At 32.7% G+C, this 15,414-nt stretch overlaps 2 protein-coding genes across 5 annotated transcripts; both read right to left on the bottom strand.

Annotated features, from left to right (window-relative positions):
* Positions 1-375: 375 nt before the first annotated feature.
* Positions 376-3,070, bottom strand: LOC115989343. 3 transcript variants are annotated; one of them, XM_031113015.1, is made up of 3 exons: positions 2,875-3,070; positions 1,497-2,068; positions 376-596 (listed from the first exon to the last, which is right to left on the bottom strand). In XM_031113015.1, the coding sequence occupies exons 2-3, from the start codon at positions 2,061-2,063 to the stop codon at positions 483-485; spliced, it is 681 nt and encodes a 226-aa protein (XP_030968875.1). In that variant the 5' UTR covers positions 2,064-2,068; positions 2,875-3,070; the 3' UTR covers positions 376-482. The 3 variants fall into 3 exon arrangements, with proteins under 3 accessions (XP_030968875.1, XP_030968873.1, XP_030968872.1); XM_031113013.1 differs by having other exon boundaries at positions 2,843-3,069; XM_031113012.1 differs by lacking the exon at positions 2,875-3,070 and having other exon boundaries at positions 1,497-2,349.
* Positions 3,071-4,553: 1,483 nt separating this feature from the next.
* LOC115992913 (SAGA-associated factor 29 homolog A-like) lies at positions 4,554-14,120 on the bottom strand. 2 transcript variants are annotated; one of them, XM_031117160.1, is made up of 10 exons: positions 13,922-14,120; positions 13,562-13,750; positions 9,166-9,259; positions 8,968-9,044; positions 7,830-7,939; positions 7,595-7,680; positions 6,431-6,484; positions 5,439-5,592; positions 5,243-5,256; positions 4,554-4,838 (listed from the first exon to the last, which is right to left on the bottom strand). In XM_031117160.1, exons 2-10 carry the CDS (start codon positions 13,677-13,679, stop codon positions 4,736-4,738), a joined length of 810 nt encoding a protein of 269 aa, XP_030973020.1. In that variant the 5' UTR covers positions 13,680-13,750; positions 13,922-14,120; the 3' UTR covers positions 4,554-4,735. The 2 variants fall into 2 exon arrangements, with proteins under 2 accessions (XP_030973020.1, XP_030973021.1); XM_031117161.1 differs by having other exon boundaries at positions 7,830-7,936.
* Between the last annotated feature and the right edge of the window lie 1,294 nt (positions 14,121-15,414).

Below are 15,414 nucleotides of genomic sequence, written 5' to 3'. Positions count from 1 at the left end.
ATTTTTTTTTCTTCTCTCCTATTCAGCAATGGTATTGCCACAATACAAATTTATTGGGCAGTAGAAATCTCAACAATACTATTGCCAAAATGACTTTTCTCTCTCCTGCCCTTGTCACATCATTTCTATCTTCTCTCTCATTTTTTTCTCACAATTTTGGCAACATCATTACCAAAATTCATCTCTCTCCTCAAGCAATTAAATAACTTTGAACATTACACATATCACAAATAAACTCAATTTTTACCAATATTCAGCCAAAAACTCATATTATTATATGAGAAACAGTTGATAAACATAGTAAAATTTATAGTGGACTCCAAAGACTGTATATATATGTATGTGTGTGTGTATATATATATATATATATATATATTTTTTTTTAACACACCAAAAAAACACAAACTAAAACAGGTGGTTGCACAACTTTCATAAAATTTCAGATAAAAAAAAAATCATCTCATTGAGAGTCCATGCACTACTTAAGCAGATTCTTGGAATTCTAACGTGCCAGCTCTAAGATCTCTGGTGACAAGAGACATACTTGGTTCTTGGAGAAAAATTTCTGTTATACCAGCCCCAATTATCCTTCCATCCTGTTTATACACCACAAACATGTAAAAGTTATGCATACAAGTATTGAAAATTGATAGAGCAAAGCTTACACAAACCAACTAATTTTGTTCTCAGTTTCTTTTTGTTCAATCCTTCCGCAAACAACAGTCAGTCATACCAAAGAAACTCTAGAGAAGTTAGAATAAGTCTTTAACTTGTTGAGTCTTGGGTCTCTTGAAAATGAATACTCTCAATTTATTGGAATAATTTGGGCAAACTGTTTGACTACTACAAAACTAATGTAGTGAATGCAATATGCTTTGAAATCTGCTATTTTCAGCATGAAAAAAGCTGGAAGTAGGGTGTGCCGTGAAGACCAATAGCAACTTTATAATGCGACTTAGATGTTTTGTCATTTGTGTTCCTAGTTTCAAATGCATAGATTCTTTGAAAATGAGCGTGTATGTAGGAACTTTCCTTGTATTTCTATGTTTCAAGATGGCCTATTAGACCCCACCACGGGCTGCACAAACACCATTTACCAATTACCAGACCTTAAGAGCTAAGAATATCAAATACCATAAAAGTCAAATATTAAGTTGAAGGCGAAGCAAGTCCCTTTTTTTGGGTATTCTTTCATAAGATAAATATTGTTCTTAATATTCTTGGGTGAAAAACAATTAGTAAATGATGCATAGAAGGGTAGTGACATTGATCCACAAGACTAGGATCAGGAACTCATGCTTCACCAATAACTAACAGCAAACAGCTAACTTCTTCCCGGCACAAAAAGTAAAGACAAAGTGATGCCTTCAGTAACCAGAGAAGAAAAGACTAAAAGCAGATCTTTGCAGGCCAGGCACAACAAAATTAATTGAAGTACAACTCAATTTCTATATATTAGTGGATAAGACATATCACTACATAGCAGAAAGAGTTACCTTTGGAGAATTTGCAATCAAAGTATCATCATAACTAGACTCTTCCATCACTTGATTTCGTATGCGAAGGTGACTATGTATAATCTGAAACTGCTCATATATATCATTCACCAGCTCTCTCCTTTCTTCCAGAGCCTTCAAGATATCTTGTTTCATAGTCTTAGTTTCTTCTTCAAGGATTTTCAGTCGGCCATTAAGGTGTTCAACAACACCAGCCTGCAAGATTCCCTTCCCCTTGCAAGAACTATTATTGCAAACCTTTCCTCCTGAACAACTCACTGGCTCCACAATTTTCTTTGAATCTGAAGCCTTTGAATCTGTTAACAGTTTTATATCACTTGAACTATTCATTTCCAACTTGAGTTGTTTTTCCTTTCCCGTCATTGCATCTGCCTTAACACACAGCTTGTCAAACTTCTTGATGAAATCCCACAAGATTTCATTTCCGGATCTGTATGCATCATTAGTGTTATGCTTACTCTTACCCTTACTCACTGTCATGAAATTCTTAAATCTTGAAAGATCCACTGACGAAGAAATTTCTAACACAAGTGAGGTGATATCCATTTCACCTACACAAAGTATATGTTTTTGTGAGTACATATTTTGTTTTTTAACTGAAGTCTGCATTACATTAAAATACCATTGTCTATCGGATGTAAAGAAATAAATAATAATAATAATAATAACATATAACAATATCTTCTATCCTACTCTAAGTATTCCACTTTATACTCTATTAATATTAATCTATGAATACAAATCTTGTCTACCTTTTTTTGTATTCTACTTTATATTTCACCAATCATAGTATGCTTTGTATTCATTTAACTTTCCTTATATAATAATCAAAATTTAAAATAGAAAATTAATCAAACAAACGACATACCATAATTAGTGGAACATAAAATAGAATACAAAAAGTGATATAGAGGATTTGTATTCACAATCTATCATAAATACATATTTTCTCTTATAAAGTAACCAAAGTTTAAAATGAAATTTAAAAAGAAAAAAGAAAAGAGAAAAAAAGAAGACATAGTATACTGTAATTGGCAGATTGTAAGTGGAACACTAAAAATGGTATCTTAAATGAGCATACATATTTTTCATGAATGCAACCAAGAGTAGCAAAACTTCCTTCTTTTTTGGAGCAAATACAGAGTACAAAAAGAATATTATTGTAACATTTAGTCTTTTATCAATGAACAATTTAGCTAACTATAAGTTTTTCTTCAAAGAGTGCATATAAGTTTAAAGAAGGTGTATAAATATAATATTCATAGATGGAAACTAAGAAAGTTGGTTGTCGAAGATGCTAAAGATAGTGAATGATAGTTGCTTGCCTGACAAAGTTGCAGTGTTCAAAAACACTCACTGATGGGAACTCCCTTAAAGATATTCCACTCTTTGCTTTTCTTGTAAGAGAGAGGAGGGGTTATGGCAAAGGATGTGTTGCACTTTACAAAGGCAGGGAAAGATAAAGCAGGGGGGTTTCTTTGTCTAGGTGTGTGTGCATATGCATAATTATTCAATTGAGAGAGAGAGAGAGAGAGGGAGAGGAAATTGCTGAGAACTTACAATGACAATGTCTTTACATGTATAAATTTGGCCATATTATGTGATTGGTAGGCTGTTTCAGCTTAATTTAACAGCAAGTTAAGAAGAGTCGGTTCTAGGTAGAATGGATAGGATATGCAGTTAGAGCATCTCCAACAGATTCTCCAAATTTTTGTACTGTTTGGAGAATGAACAGTGACTTTTAGCTTTTACCTACCAACTTTTTCAAATACACTTCCAACAGATTCTCTATCTCATTTAAATATTATTTCTTCATTTATTGTTTATTCTTTTTTTAATCATCATGTATTCTTTTTTTAACAACTATATTTTTCAATGAGAAATGTTATGTTCACAACATTTTACGCAATACTTTCACAACAAAATTTATGTGGAAAGTTGTTACTAGTTCTAATTTGAACTCATCACTTAAATTATTTTTTCACTCGCCAATATTAACTAATAACAATTTGTTACTTAAAATTTATTGTGAAAATATTATAAAAATATTGTGGTAGTATTTCCATTCTTTTATCCATATGTTTCCTTTTTTTTTTTTTTCTTGTTTTTTCTGCACCACACACATATACCCATACATCTCATCCTCTCCTCTCTCTTTTTTTTTTTTTTTTTCATTTCCAGAACCTCCCTCTTTATTTCTTTCTCCAACTCTCTCCTTTTCAACTCTTTTTCTTTTCTTTTTCTACCATTAACTTCAAACACACACAAACACGCATGGAGAGAAAGGAGAAATCGCCCTTACTCCACCTCACCGCCACCGCTGTTGCTCCACCACACACATACGTCTCTATTTTTTTTTCTTGATCTTTTATTGTTCTATTTTTTTTTCTTCTGTTCTTGATCTGTTGTTGTTTTGATTTTAGATTTGTTGTTTAAATTAAATCAGTTTTTTATGAGAGCAAGAATTTTTTTGTGAGAGCAAGAATTGTTCCGGGAGAAGAAACAAATCAAAGAAGAAAGAGAAAGAAGTGATAAAATATTAGGTGCTGGAATTTTTTAATGAAAAAAATCAATTGCTAATCTACAGTAGCCCATCAGACTTGATGGGCTACTATTCATTAGCCCAAAAAAAATCTAGGTATACCAAACTTGTTGGAGCATGAACAGTGCATAAATTCTCCAAATTTTAGCTATCAAACCCGGATATTGAACCTGTTAGAGATGCTCTTAGCAGCTTTCCATTTGGGTCACTGTTGGTTCTAGTAGGCAATTTTTGGCTCTATTATGCTGAGGCTCTGGCCATTTTGTTTGAAATTTGAAACTGTTCCAAGACTAGAAAGTAGAAACCCCAACCTTTAAACAAAAGTTAGCACTTTGTTCTTTATTTTACTGAGAAACAAAATTTACACATACCACAAGTGATACGTTCTTATAATCATTCCTTTTTTATTTTTTTATTTTTGGCTGAATATTTCATTTCTTGGTAGAAAAACTTTTTCCCAAGAGAGGAATAATTTCAAATGACACTTGGGCATGTAAGATAAAAGTTAACGGGAATGGACGGAATAACAGAAAGTCTTAACATTTTCAATACTTGAGAGGAATAAGAAATAAATATGATTATATAACATAAAAAAGTAACGTAAGGCACGCTAAAGGCCAGCTTCATAATGTTACATAACACTTGAGAGTCATACACGGCTATAAACAGCTTGAATTCATTGACGAGATTCTTCAGGCAGAGGAACCACCTTTTGGAAGTGTACCGTCCTTTTAGGCAATGATCCATTTTCCTCATCATCATCAAATTCCAGTAAATAACTGCCCAACCAAATCATGAAATATGTATTATTGACAACATAATATAAAGATCTTAAAGCAAAATATCCTCATTTGGAAGCACATGGCAGTGTCATCATTCTTCTACATCTTCCTTATATGAAGAAATTACTTTGCTAGATAAATTAAGCTTATTTGTTTCCTTAAAAAAAATGTTAGAATCCTTTTTTTTTTTTTGGTTATATGTTTATCATTTCAGTGACTAATGAAATCAAATTACATTAGAATCCATAATCTACCCTGAAGAGAAACTAATAAAACAAATTGAGGTTATCGATTTTACTAATGAAATCAAATTACATAAGAAGCTATGGCAAAATTGACAGTGCACTCTTTCCAAAAATTATAGACAGTGAGAATTAAAAGACAAAGAATGATATACTTACTCATCCGTCTTCCTCTGAAAATATTTTGGAACAATTGATAGAAGGCCACAATATGCAAAATTACAACAAGTAGTTAGATTCATGCAAAACTCACAGGCATTTTCAAAAGGAAGTATAAGAATCTATAGAATATTGGAATTCAAAGGAAATGAATAATAACTTCTGCTCAAGTAAAAAAATTAGATAGAATTGTCACCTTGCGATGGCCATTAACAACAGTTGCCTTATAAAGTGCAGTTGTTCCTGGATAGACAGCCAAAACCTGACTTCCAGTAGGGAAATCTTGTACATTACTAAGATCATTTCTCTTGGGGAAAGGAATAATTCTTGACATGGGCAGCTTGTACTTCCTAAGAACAGCAAGGAAAAAGGAATGTCACTCTCAGATGAAAATAGTTCAATTACATAGAGAAGTAAAATATATACATAAACCATATTATTCCTCTAAGCATTTAACAGTAGGACAACCGGCACTCATCATTAAGCCAAAGAAAAAAAATGGTGGAGAAAAGACAACACTCAGCATCTCTGGGCCAATCCAGCTCATCAGGAACCATGTAAGTTCTAGTCTTCTAGTCATAACCCTGAAAGACTTATCCACATTCTTTAAATATATCTAAAATAGAAAGTTCTATCCAGCAAGTATCAACAATTTTTTGTCTCTTCATACAAAACTGACCTGCTGAAAGACCAATATTAAATCAGGCCAAAGAGAAAAGAATAAAGAAAAGCAATTTTAACACTATAGGGCATAAGTCACAAAGGAGCATCAAGGAGGAGAAAGAACAAAAGGTGGCGTTTTTTGAGGGGGGGGGGGGGGAGTCCAAACAATGGAAAAGCTTCTTTTTTTTTTCTTTTTCTTTTCTATCTCTTCCTGTTTTTCCCTTGGCGAAAAGATGCAGTCAAAAGTCATACAACCCTTAGGAATAGTATTATGTCGAATTAAGTTAAATCTCGATGTAGTTTGATGCCAGTAGAAATTATTAGTAAGCTAATAAATCCCAGATCACTCTATAACCTAAAACCATTAAAATATAATAGAGTTCTCAATGCAAGTCAAGTAGCACACATAGTTAAGCCAAGTAATTAATAATTAAACAAAATTATGGAAATAGAAAGATAACATAGAAGTATCTAAATAGAATTTTAAATTGGGCAATCAAATTAGAGTCAATAAAAGAAAGCTACCTTTGGCCACCACCCTCATCATCATCACCTGGTTCCTCGTCTAGGACTTCAAATCTGCACATTTGCTTCTTCATAAGCAAGGAGGAATAAAGTAATTTCTGAAGGGAAAAAAAAATACCTAGAGTAGTGATGCAAGCAGCACAACCATAATAATTTTAGATTTTATTATTTCAGAATTTCTCTTATTTGAGAGACCGTGTTTAAGATTTGAATTTTAAATTTGGGCTTTAAAGTAGTGATGCAGGCAGCACAATCAAAATTATTTTAGTGTTCATTATTTAATATATTTTTCTTATTTAAGATACCATATTTCTTTTTCAAATTTTGAAGTAGATTTCTTATTAACTTTTGAATTTGGGCTTTAATGTTGTTGAGGATTTTAAAGAATGTAATTGAGGCTTGATGTAATCCTTGAAACCCATTAAAAAGAGACTCCAAGAATAGTTTGAAGCCTAGGGTTTTCTGTTTTTGTTTTCCATTTTCTATATTACCCGTTCTGCAACAAGAAAAATTCTTCTACCCCTTTGTTCCATCACTAATTACTGGCAACACAAGATAAATGCAGTAACTTCTGTCTATGGTAAAAATATAGCAACCAGCTCACAAACAGTTTGATACTTTGATGTTATCTCCACAACAAGCTCATTCAAATTTGTATATTAATCCATTCTAGACTAACCCTTATGGTTTCATTCCTCAACAACTCATCTACAAGCATTCAAGGGCTACTTAGGCACGTGAATATGAAGCATATAACATCTCTGAGTTAGACAGTTATATTCATATGGCATGTGTTTTAATGGGTATACATTGCACCTAATCATTAGAAAAGTTACATCTACACCATGCCATAATTCATTTCAAAATAATTTCATAGCTTAAGCTTCAATTTGACCTTGAGCCAGGCATTTATCACTAGGCAATTGAATTGGGGCCATAATCAAACTTGATAGATAAATGGGAAAGTCATAACATGAGCTTGGCTCTTTTCTTCTTCTTTTCTTTCTTGAGCTAGCCTGAAGCTCAAACAACACAATTATAATTTGATAAGCCAGCTCAAATAGGTCAATCAGTTATCATGATGATCTTGAAGAAGGGCTTTAATTCGTCAAAAAAGTTAAAATCATGACATGGTGATGTCCTATTTACAGGAACTGAACTTACTCTCTTGTCTCCTTATCAAAATGCAGAACTTTTACAACGAACCACTCATCCTTATCAGCCTCATCTAGTCTGACTCTAGCTGCTACCTGGAATAACAGTTCACATTAATAAAACTGAACTGCACAAAATATCATCCAAGTGAAAGAACTTGTTTGCCGAAAGAATTAATTAGTTGGATGTGCTAACTCTAATGAAATCATGCATGATTAAAAAATATATCATGATATATGCATACCTGTTCTCCCTTTAAATTAGCACAAGCCTCTAGTTGACTTCGCACATTATTCGAAATCCTTGAAATATCTGAATCAGTCTTCATTCTTTTCCTTTTCGGATCATTGCCTTCTGTAATTTATGAATTGTCAGCCAAATGAACAAAGTATATAATTTCCATAACAACAAGACAAGCATCTCGTTGGAATCAGCCACTAAAACGCATTTTATTGGCTTCATTTTTTATATTCACTAGCAAAGCTGTACGAGTTGATGAAACTTAAATGCTAATTTATGTGCCCTTCTAAAATTATTTGTGAGAAGTTCCTCGCTCATCCTAACAAAAATTCAATGTCATCCACCAAAAATTGATAGCATGCCATGTCCTTTGATGCTGCTATCTATCACAATGAATTCGCTATAGCTAACACAATCGAGGATTAGCAACAGGATTCAAGAGTAATGTTGAGAACTGAAAAACATGCTTCAATCAACTAAGCAAAAGATCTGAGTTATTAGCTCATCATGAAATGCTCAGCATTAAATTTAAGAGTGCTGTTTAAGATGGCTATAGCTTGAAGTTCTTGGTATTTAATTCTCTTTAGAGAACTAAATAGAAATCTAAAGACTACATGTAATGAAAACAACATAACCTTTTTATTAAATGTACAAGTATGCATGAAAATAGTTAAGTTCCTCAACTAAATCAAGAGAATTTCAATATGATACAGACACGGATTCTTTTATCTCAACAATATATTTGGCATATGTGCCTATCTACACTCCAATTTCTTCCCGTCAAGTCCAAATGCATAACTTCACATGACTAGTAGAATATGTATTGGAAAGTAACAATATATAATAAAAATAAATAAAACCCTAAAAACTTAAAACATGAAAGCTTGATTAAAAGGTTACAGATTCATGCCTCCTTATGGATAGTAGAATATGCATTACGAGGTAAATTAAAAACAAACCTAGGCTAGGAACATTTATAAGATGGTTATTATTTTGAAAACAATTTATGTGTATATACACACACACATATATATAAAAGCTTTTTATAACTGAAAACCTAAAAAAGGAAAGATTAATCAAAAGGTTACAGCATTCACTAATGTTCCCATAATATCTTATAGCTCAAAGATTCTAGCACAAACCTAGCCTTCTTCTTAATTGTCCTGGAGGCCCAGAAGGAACCAGATGATCAAGTTGATTTAACAACATGCTGGAAATGCTGCAGCCAAGTACAATAATGAGAATTATATAAGGTGCAAAACATGTTTCTGATTTTTTTTTTTTTTTTTTTTTTTTAAGTAGAAAATATCAATATCATAAAAGCTGTAGAATGGACATACGTTATTTCACTCTCTGACAGGTCTTTCGCAAGAGTATACAAAACTTTCAACCTAGATAATGAATTATCTCCAGGCTTCTCAACCACCTCAGGAGCTGCACCAACATACAAAGAAAGATATAAAAACTAGCTACAGAAGAAAACAGAACTAGATTGTAATCAAGGAAGAATATTGGATCACATATAGTAGTGTACTGCTGGAGACATTGAGATGGTAGTGGTGGAATTCAGTTGCATGGTTGCCAACAATAATAGTGATGTTGGAATAGGTAAATGGTTGAACTTGAGATGATAATAGTGGTGTATGGGGCCAAGATAATAGTAGCAGTGGGTTAGTGATGGTGGCAACAATGGTCTTAAGGGCTAGCAAAAAGATGGTGGAAAGGTTGTTCTAAACTAGAAGTGGAGTAATTGTGTAATAGTTAAGACAGCAGTGACTACAGTGAGAGACAATTATAGTGGTGGCAGTGCTGTTGTCAATTCGCTGCTTTAGGTAAATAATTAACAAGAATCATCATAAATTAAAGTATATAAGTTATGTTAGCTTATTGTTATAATTTATGGAGTTAGATTGGCATCAAACAACCATTTAGTTAGCGGAGGGACTTGGGCAATGCTTGCTTGGATGGAAGGCAGGGAGGGAAAAAGGTGGGTAATGGAAAAGGGAAGGAGAAAAGTGGCTATTCTTTGTGTAATCGGGTGAAGGGGAAGAAGGATGGCAGATTGCATGAAGCCCCTCCCTCCAGGGCCCTCCATTTTCTATCCTCCCAACTTGGAGACAAGGGAAGAACAGACAAGAAAAAGAGTCTGTTTCAGTTGTTAATAACTTTGGAACCAATCACATAAGTTCCTCCAATTCCAATTTTTCCAAGAAAGCCAAACACTTTAAAGGAAGGTACTTCCCTTCCCTTCACCATCTTGCAATCAAACATAGTCAGCAGCAGCTATGAGTTGGGAGATGAGTAACAACATTAGTATGAAAAAATTATCATAATATGCTTAATAAAGTAAGTTCGCGATGTTTGTTAAGAATCTTTTATAGAATTTAATTTTACGGACTTTTATACACAGTTACAGATAAAGGCTAGAGCGCTTCTAGGAAGAAGATTTTTTAGTTGATTGAAGCCTCCATGCTTTATGTCATAGTTCTCTTTAGCTTATTTTAATTAAATAAATTCAGATCCAAAGAAATATTTACATATTCCACAAATATTATCCAAAATCTCTGATGATACCAACACATAGATGCACTGTCGTAACAATTTGTTATGCACATCTTATTTCTGAAATTTTGAGTAATATGTATACACATATTCCTCTCCACATTTCTCAAAAGTAACAAAGCAAATTGTGAAGTTTTCCAGATTAAATATTCCCAAACACATCCTATCTAACTCCCAGCATAGAAGATGATGTCACTTTTTCCTCATGTGACGTATCATACAATATTGACACTTATACTTTTATCTTCGACAGTTAGAAATGAATAATTTCAATCTATAAATTTGTTTAGTATGACTCTACTTTGCCAACTTGAATACATTTTACACATAGAAAAGTCTACAAAAGTTATAGAAAGTTTGATCTACCTAGCACAGTTAATCTATATTGTGTCCCCCCTACACTTCTTTCCTTTCTTTTGAGCTGTATCTATGCCATGTCTCAATTTCCTACATCAACCAATTCAACTAGAGTACCAAACTCATACAGCTTATCTTAATTACTCAGGGTTGGCTGCATGCCACCATTTAGCTTTATTTAGAACCATATAACCTCTTACAATAAACCACGTGAGCTGGGTTCAAAACGTCATGAGACAGTTCGGTCCATCTCCAGCGTGGGTGTTAGAGCATTGAGAGGACCTTTCCCTAGTATGAGAGGACTGGGAAGGACACACCTCTGGTGTACTAGTTATCATGCCCACAGTAAACGGTGAGCAGCCAAGTGCAAAGTGGATAACTGCTGAAAGCATCTGAGAAGTAGGCTTACATTGGCAACATCATGGGAAGTGTTGTTTTCATAGGTATTGTCCGTACAATTGAAGTATAATATAAGACACATACAAATGCATGACAAAGAAGCTAATTTGTAAGAATTAATAGGAACCAAGCGAAGGTGTGGACACAAGATATAGGGCCTCTGATTGTGTAGACCTATAGGCATAGGTGTAAAAAGAAGATGGACCAACCTGTGGTTTCACAGACGGAGCCTACTACTAATTGGACCTACAGACCTAATCCCAGTCATTTAATAATTATGATTTCTTTTATGTAATTTGATGTTTTCTATTCCTATTTGATTTAGGAGGTTAAGTTCTTTTCTTGCAAGTAAAGTAAAGTTATTTTTTATTCCTACCAGGATAATAAGTTTGTTACTCTATTTAAATAATCCAAGGCTTCAGTTTTGTTTTACAACTTGACCAATTGATAAAATTTATCTTGGAATTTTATAATGGTTTGGTGTTAACTCCAGCCAACCCTAGATACTAACTCCTAGAGGTTTGCTCTCTCATACTTGAAGCTGACTCCTAGGTTATCTATCTTTTTATTTTTTGGTGGTTTTTTCCTTTGTCAAATACTTGACTATTACACAAGTTGAAACTGGCATAGGATTTAGCCATTTACAGATATCCCCAAACAATTTATCTTCATTCTATTTTTTAAATTGATGTACTTTCTGGCTCTATTCCTAAACTGAATCAACGGCATGACTTTATTTTTCTTCTCTTTTTTCCATTCAATATTCATTTTTTATAGGTAATAAAAAATTTATTTAAAAAAGGGACTGCTTCATACAAAAACAGGCATGAATGATGAATTGCCTAAAGAATTTCTTATCCAAAAAAAAAAGAAAAAAAAGAATTGCCTAAAGAATTACAAAAAAAATACAAAATTCTATATACAAAGAGATAAAGACTCAATAAACATAGGAATTTAATCTTTATTTGTGAGTCCCAAGCATGCGCCCAATCAAACAAAGTACCAACAATAAGCTAAGATCTGATCCGCCGTATACTCCAAATCCTCAAACGTTCGCTTATTCCGCTCATGCCTATCCAATATGCATATAAGACAACTACCCAATTATTTGACATAAACTTTCCAAAGTTGGCATAGGATGGTTCTGTTTAGAATTCAGGTGAGAAAAAGGAAATTACTAGATTGCTCAAGAGATTAGATTCCTAACTAAGCATTTTTAAACTTTTCTATTACTCTCCTTCGTTCTTTAACAGATCCAAATGGATGCTTATGGAGAAATTATTGCTTCTACATGTACCCATTTATCTTAAGGTCGAGTTGACGTGCATAGATATTTTATTATAATGTTGTACATTACCCTTCCTAACCTAACATAAATAGGTTAAGACTAGTAATACATAAATAGGTTGAGACTAGTAATAAAAGGTAACATATGATGATATAAGTACAATGATATCAAATTTTTTTTTTTTTTTATGACATGGATTCTCACAAAGGCAGTGCCCTTTGGACCCACCCCTTTGGAGTAAACTATGGATACACAACACCACCAACCAGATACAATGATATCATTTATGACAAAGTAATACATCGCTGAAGATAATCATAAGAGGTTCATGTGAAAAGGTGCATCAGTCATTATATGAAATATTGACTGTATACATGCAAATAATCATCAGAGGATCTAACTAGCTGTCTTGCCTTGATGATATATTCTCGATACAACCGATATCCCTATCAAGCATACTCAATAACACAATGACCCCTCTTGTCGTCTTAAATCTACGTTGATTTATCACTTAAGGAAACCCAACAAAGTTAAGCTTCTATAACCCGTAAAGTTAATTTTCTATGAACTCTAATACTCCAAATTAGGCACCTCCACAGTCTTAGAACAAAGCTCAAACTATTAAGTTAAACAACAAAATTTAGCTGAAGTGGAGAGCTCCTCATTGATCACGACCCAGTGACCAATTCCAGGTCCACAATATACACATTTTAAACCCATGATTAAATAATTTCCATCTTGGCTTTCCCAAAAATGAAAACCCAGACAGTAATTTAAACTTTCTCACACTCTCAAATTGATAAAAACCACCCAAACCATCCCTTCATAACATATCCACATTCAATGACACTAAAACCAATTGTCAGCAAAGCTCATGATCAGAAACAAAACCCAGCTAGCATAACTCAAATAGCAGCTAATTTCAACCAAACCCATCTCCAAAAACACAAACTTTAAACATTCAAACACATAAATATAAAAAATCTAAACAAGAACACAAACATTAACTACATTAACACATACCCATTAATCCAAGGTACCAAAAGATAAAGACCGAACCTCAAGTTTCAAATTTTATTTTAATTTTTTTTTTTTAATTTGGATCAATGAGTTAAAAGAAGAAATCTCACTGGCTTGGAGCTTCTTGTGCATCTTGTTGATCTCGACAAGCACCTCCTCCTGTTCTTTCCTTATCCGATCGAGCTCCTTTGAGTTCTCCAAGATTCCAGAAACCTCCGGAGACGACATCGCTTCTTTTCGACAAGTTTGAGAATTTTTAGAACAACAACTTCAGTTGCATCATCTCCAAAGCTCTTCACCTGAAAGTTGAATCCCAAAATAAATAAATAAAAAATAAAAACTAAAAGTACATGTATTACAGACAATTACAGTATTATAGTTGCTGTACTAAATTGGGGTTTGGGAATTAATACTAAGGCAAGGAAAATTTCATATATATTATGAATTTTATCAATAAGATAACAACTTACAAAATTTTGAAAATTCCCATGAAGTAATTGACAATAAAACAGAACAGAAGTGCTTCAAAGTCGGTGCCACCACAACCTCAATGATGACTACGAGGTTGTCTTCATCACCTGGTAGTAAAGAGAGAGTGTGTGTGGACACAATGCGAGAGCAAAGACAGAAAATGGGTAAGAAGGTGATTGATGTAAAAGAGATGATGATAATAACTTCTTTTAATGGCGTGTTTCTTGTAACTTCTGTTTTGTTGCCACGTGTGATATTGTGATTGCCTTGCCTTTTCTTTTCTCTTTTCCTTTTTTGGGGGCTTTGTGTTTTGTTTTTTTCTTTGTTGGTCAATGGGTTTCCCACTAGTATTTGGACATTGGGAGAATGTTTGAATTTCGTGTATTTTGATGAATTTGAAAAATTATTGTTGATAGTATTGTAGATAGAGGTAAAAGTTAGTTGAAATAGTGTAGTGAAACTCATAGATAGTATCAAAAAATGCAATGAGCCTATGAATAGTAGAAAAAATAAACTGAATAGTGAAATAATTTTTATTTATAATACCAATCCAAATGCACACTTAGAGGTCCATTTAGTACGTGTATTTAAACAACAGTTTTAAGTTTTTTTGAAAATTTGTATGGCTAAAAAAGTGTATAAAAATACGTGTAATATTATTTAAAAACTAAAAACATGTGTTTAAACTTGCGTACCAAACAATCCGAGATGTCTATTTTGGTTTTGGACATAAAATATGCCCTGTGTTTAAGTTTAAGTGTCACTTTAATAAAGCAAAAGGCTTTCTCATTTCTAAAATCACAGGTGGAGATCACAAGTGGAGAGGAGGGAAGGGATTCAAAATTAAATTATTAAATTTTTTTATATAATAATAAAATTATTACGCTTTGAGAGTAAAAGGAAAGAAAGTTTGAGGAAATATTAAGCTTAAAAGAGTTTGGAGCATAATAATAAATTATTCCCATGTTTTTTTTTTTTTTTAATTTGAAAAACGAGAAAAAAATTTTCCCATGTTGATAATAAACTACTTCCCTGTTTTTTATGTTAAAAGAAGAAATTATTATAAAATCCTAGTTGAGTTTAGTAGAAGGTGAATTTCAACTCAAGCTTTTCCATTTCAGAGTGGAGGGCAGGGTTTTTGTTCTTATTTTTTTAAAATGAGAATTTATTCTTTTGAATCGTCTCTTAATATTGCTTTCCAGACTAAATCCTAGTTCGACCACTATTATCATTATAAATATATTTTTAATTTGATTTTTTTTGGCAAATTAAAACTAGTTAAAACTCATTGCTTTATAAAAATAAAGTAACCCAACTCTATTTCAATGATTGCCAACCACATAAATCAAATTGGACAAATGCATAAATCCCAAATTAGGATGAATGAAAAATTTTGATATTAAACAAAAATAATAATAATAATAATAATAATAATAATAAAAGAAAAAAAAAGTAAAAGACAAAAATGTTATAAGTAATTACCACAGGAGGA

The sequence above is a fragment of the Quercus lobata genome, chromosome 5 (assembly GCF_001633185.2).
Source record: "Quercus lobata isolate SW786 chromosome 5, ValleyOak3.0 Primary Assembly, whole genome shotgun sequence".
NCBI classification, from domain to species: Eukaryota; Viridiplantae; Streptophyta; class Magnoliopsida; order Fagales; family Fagaceae; genus Quercus; species Quercus lobata.
This window is presented reverse-complemented; position numbering and strand designations above follow the sequence as displayed.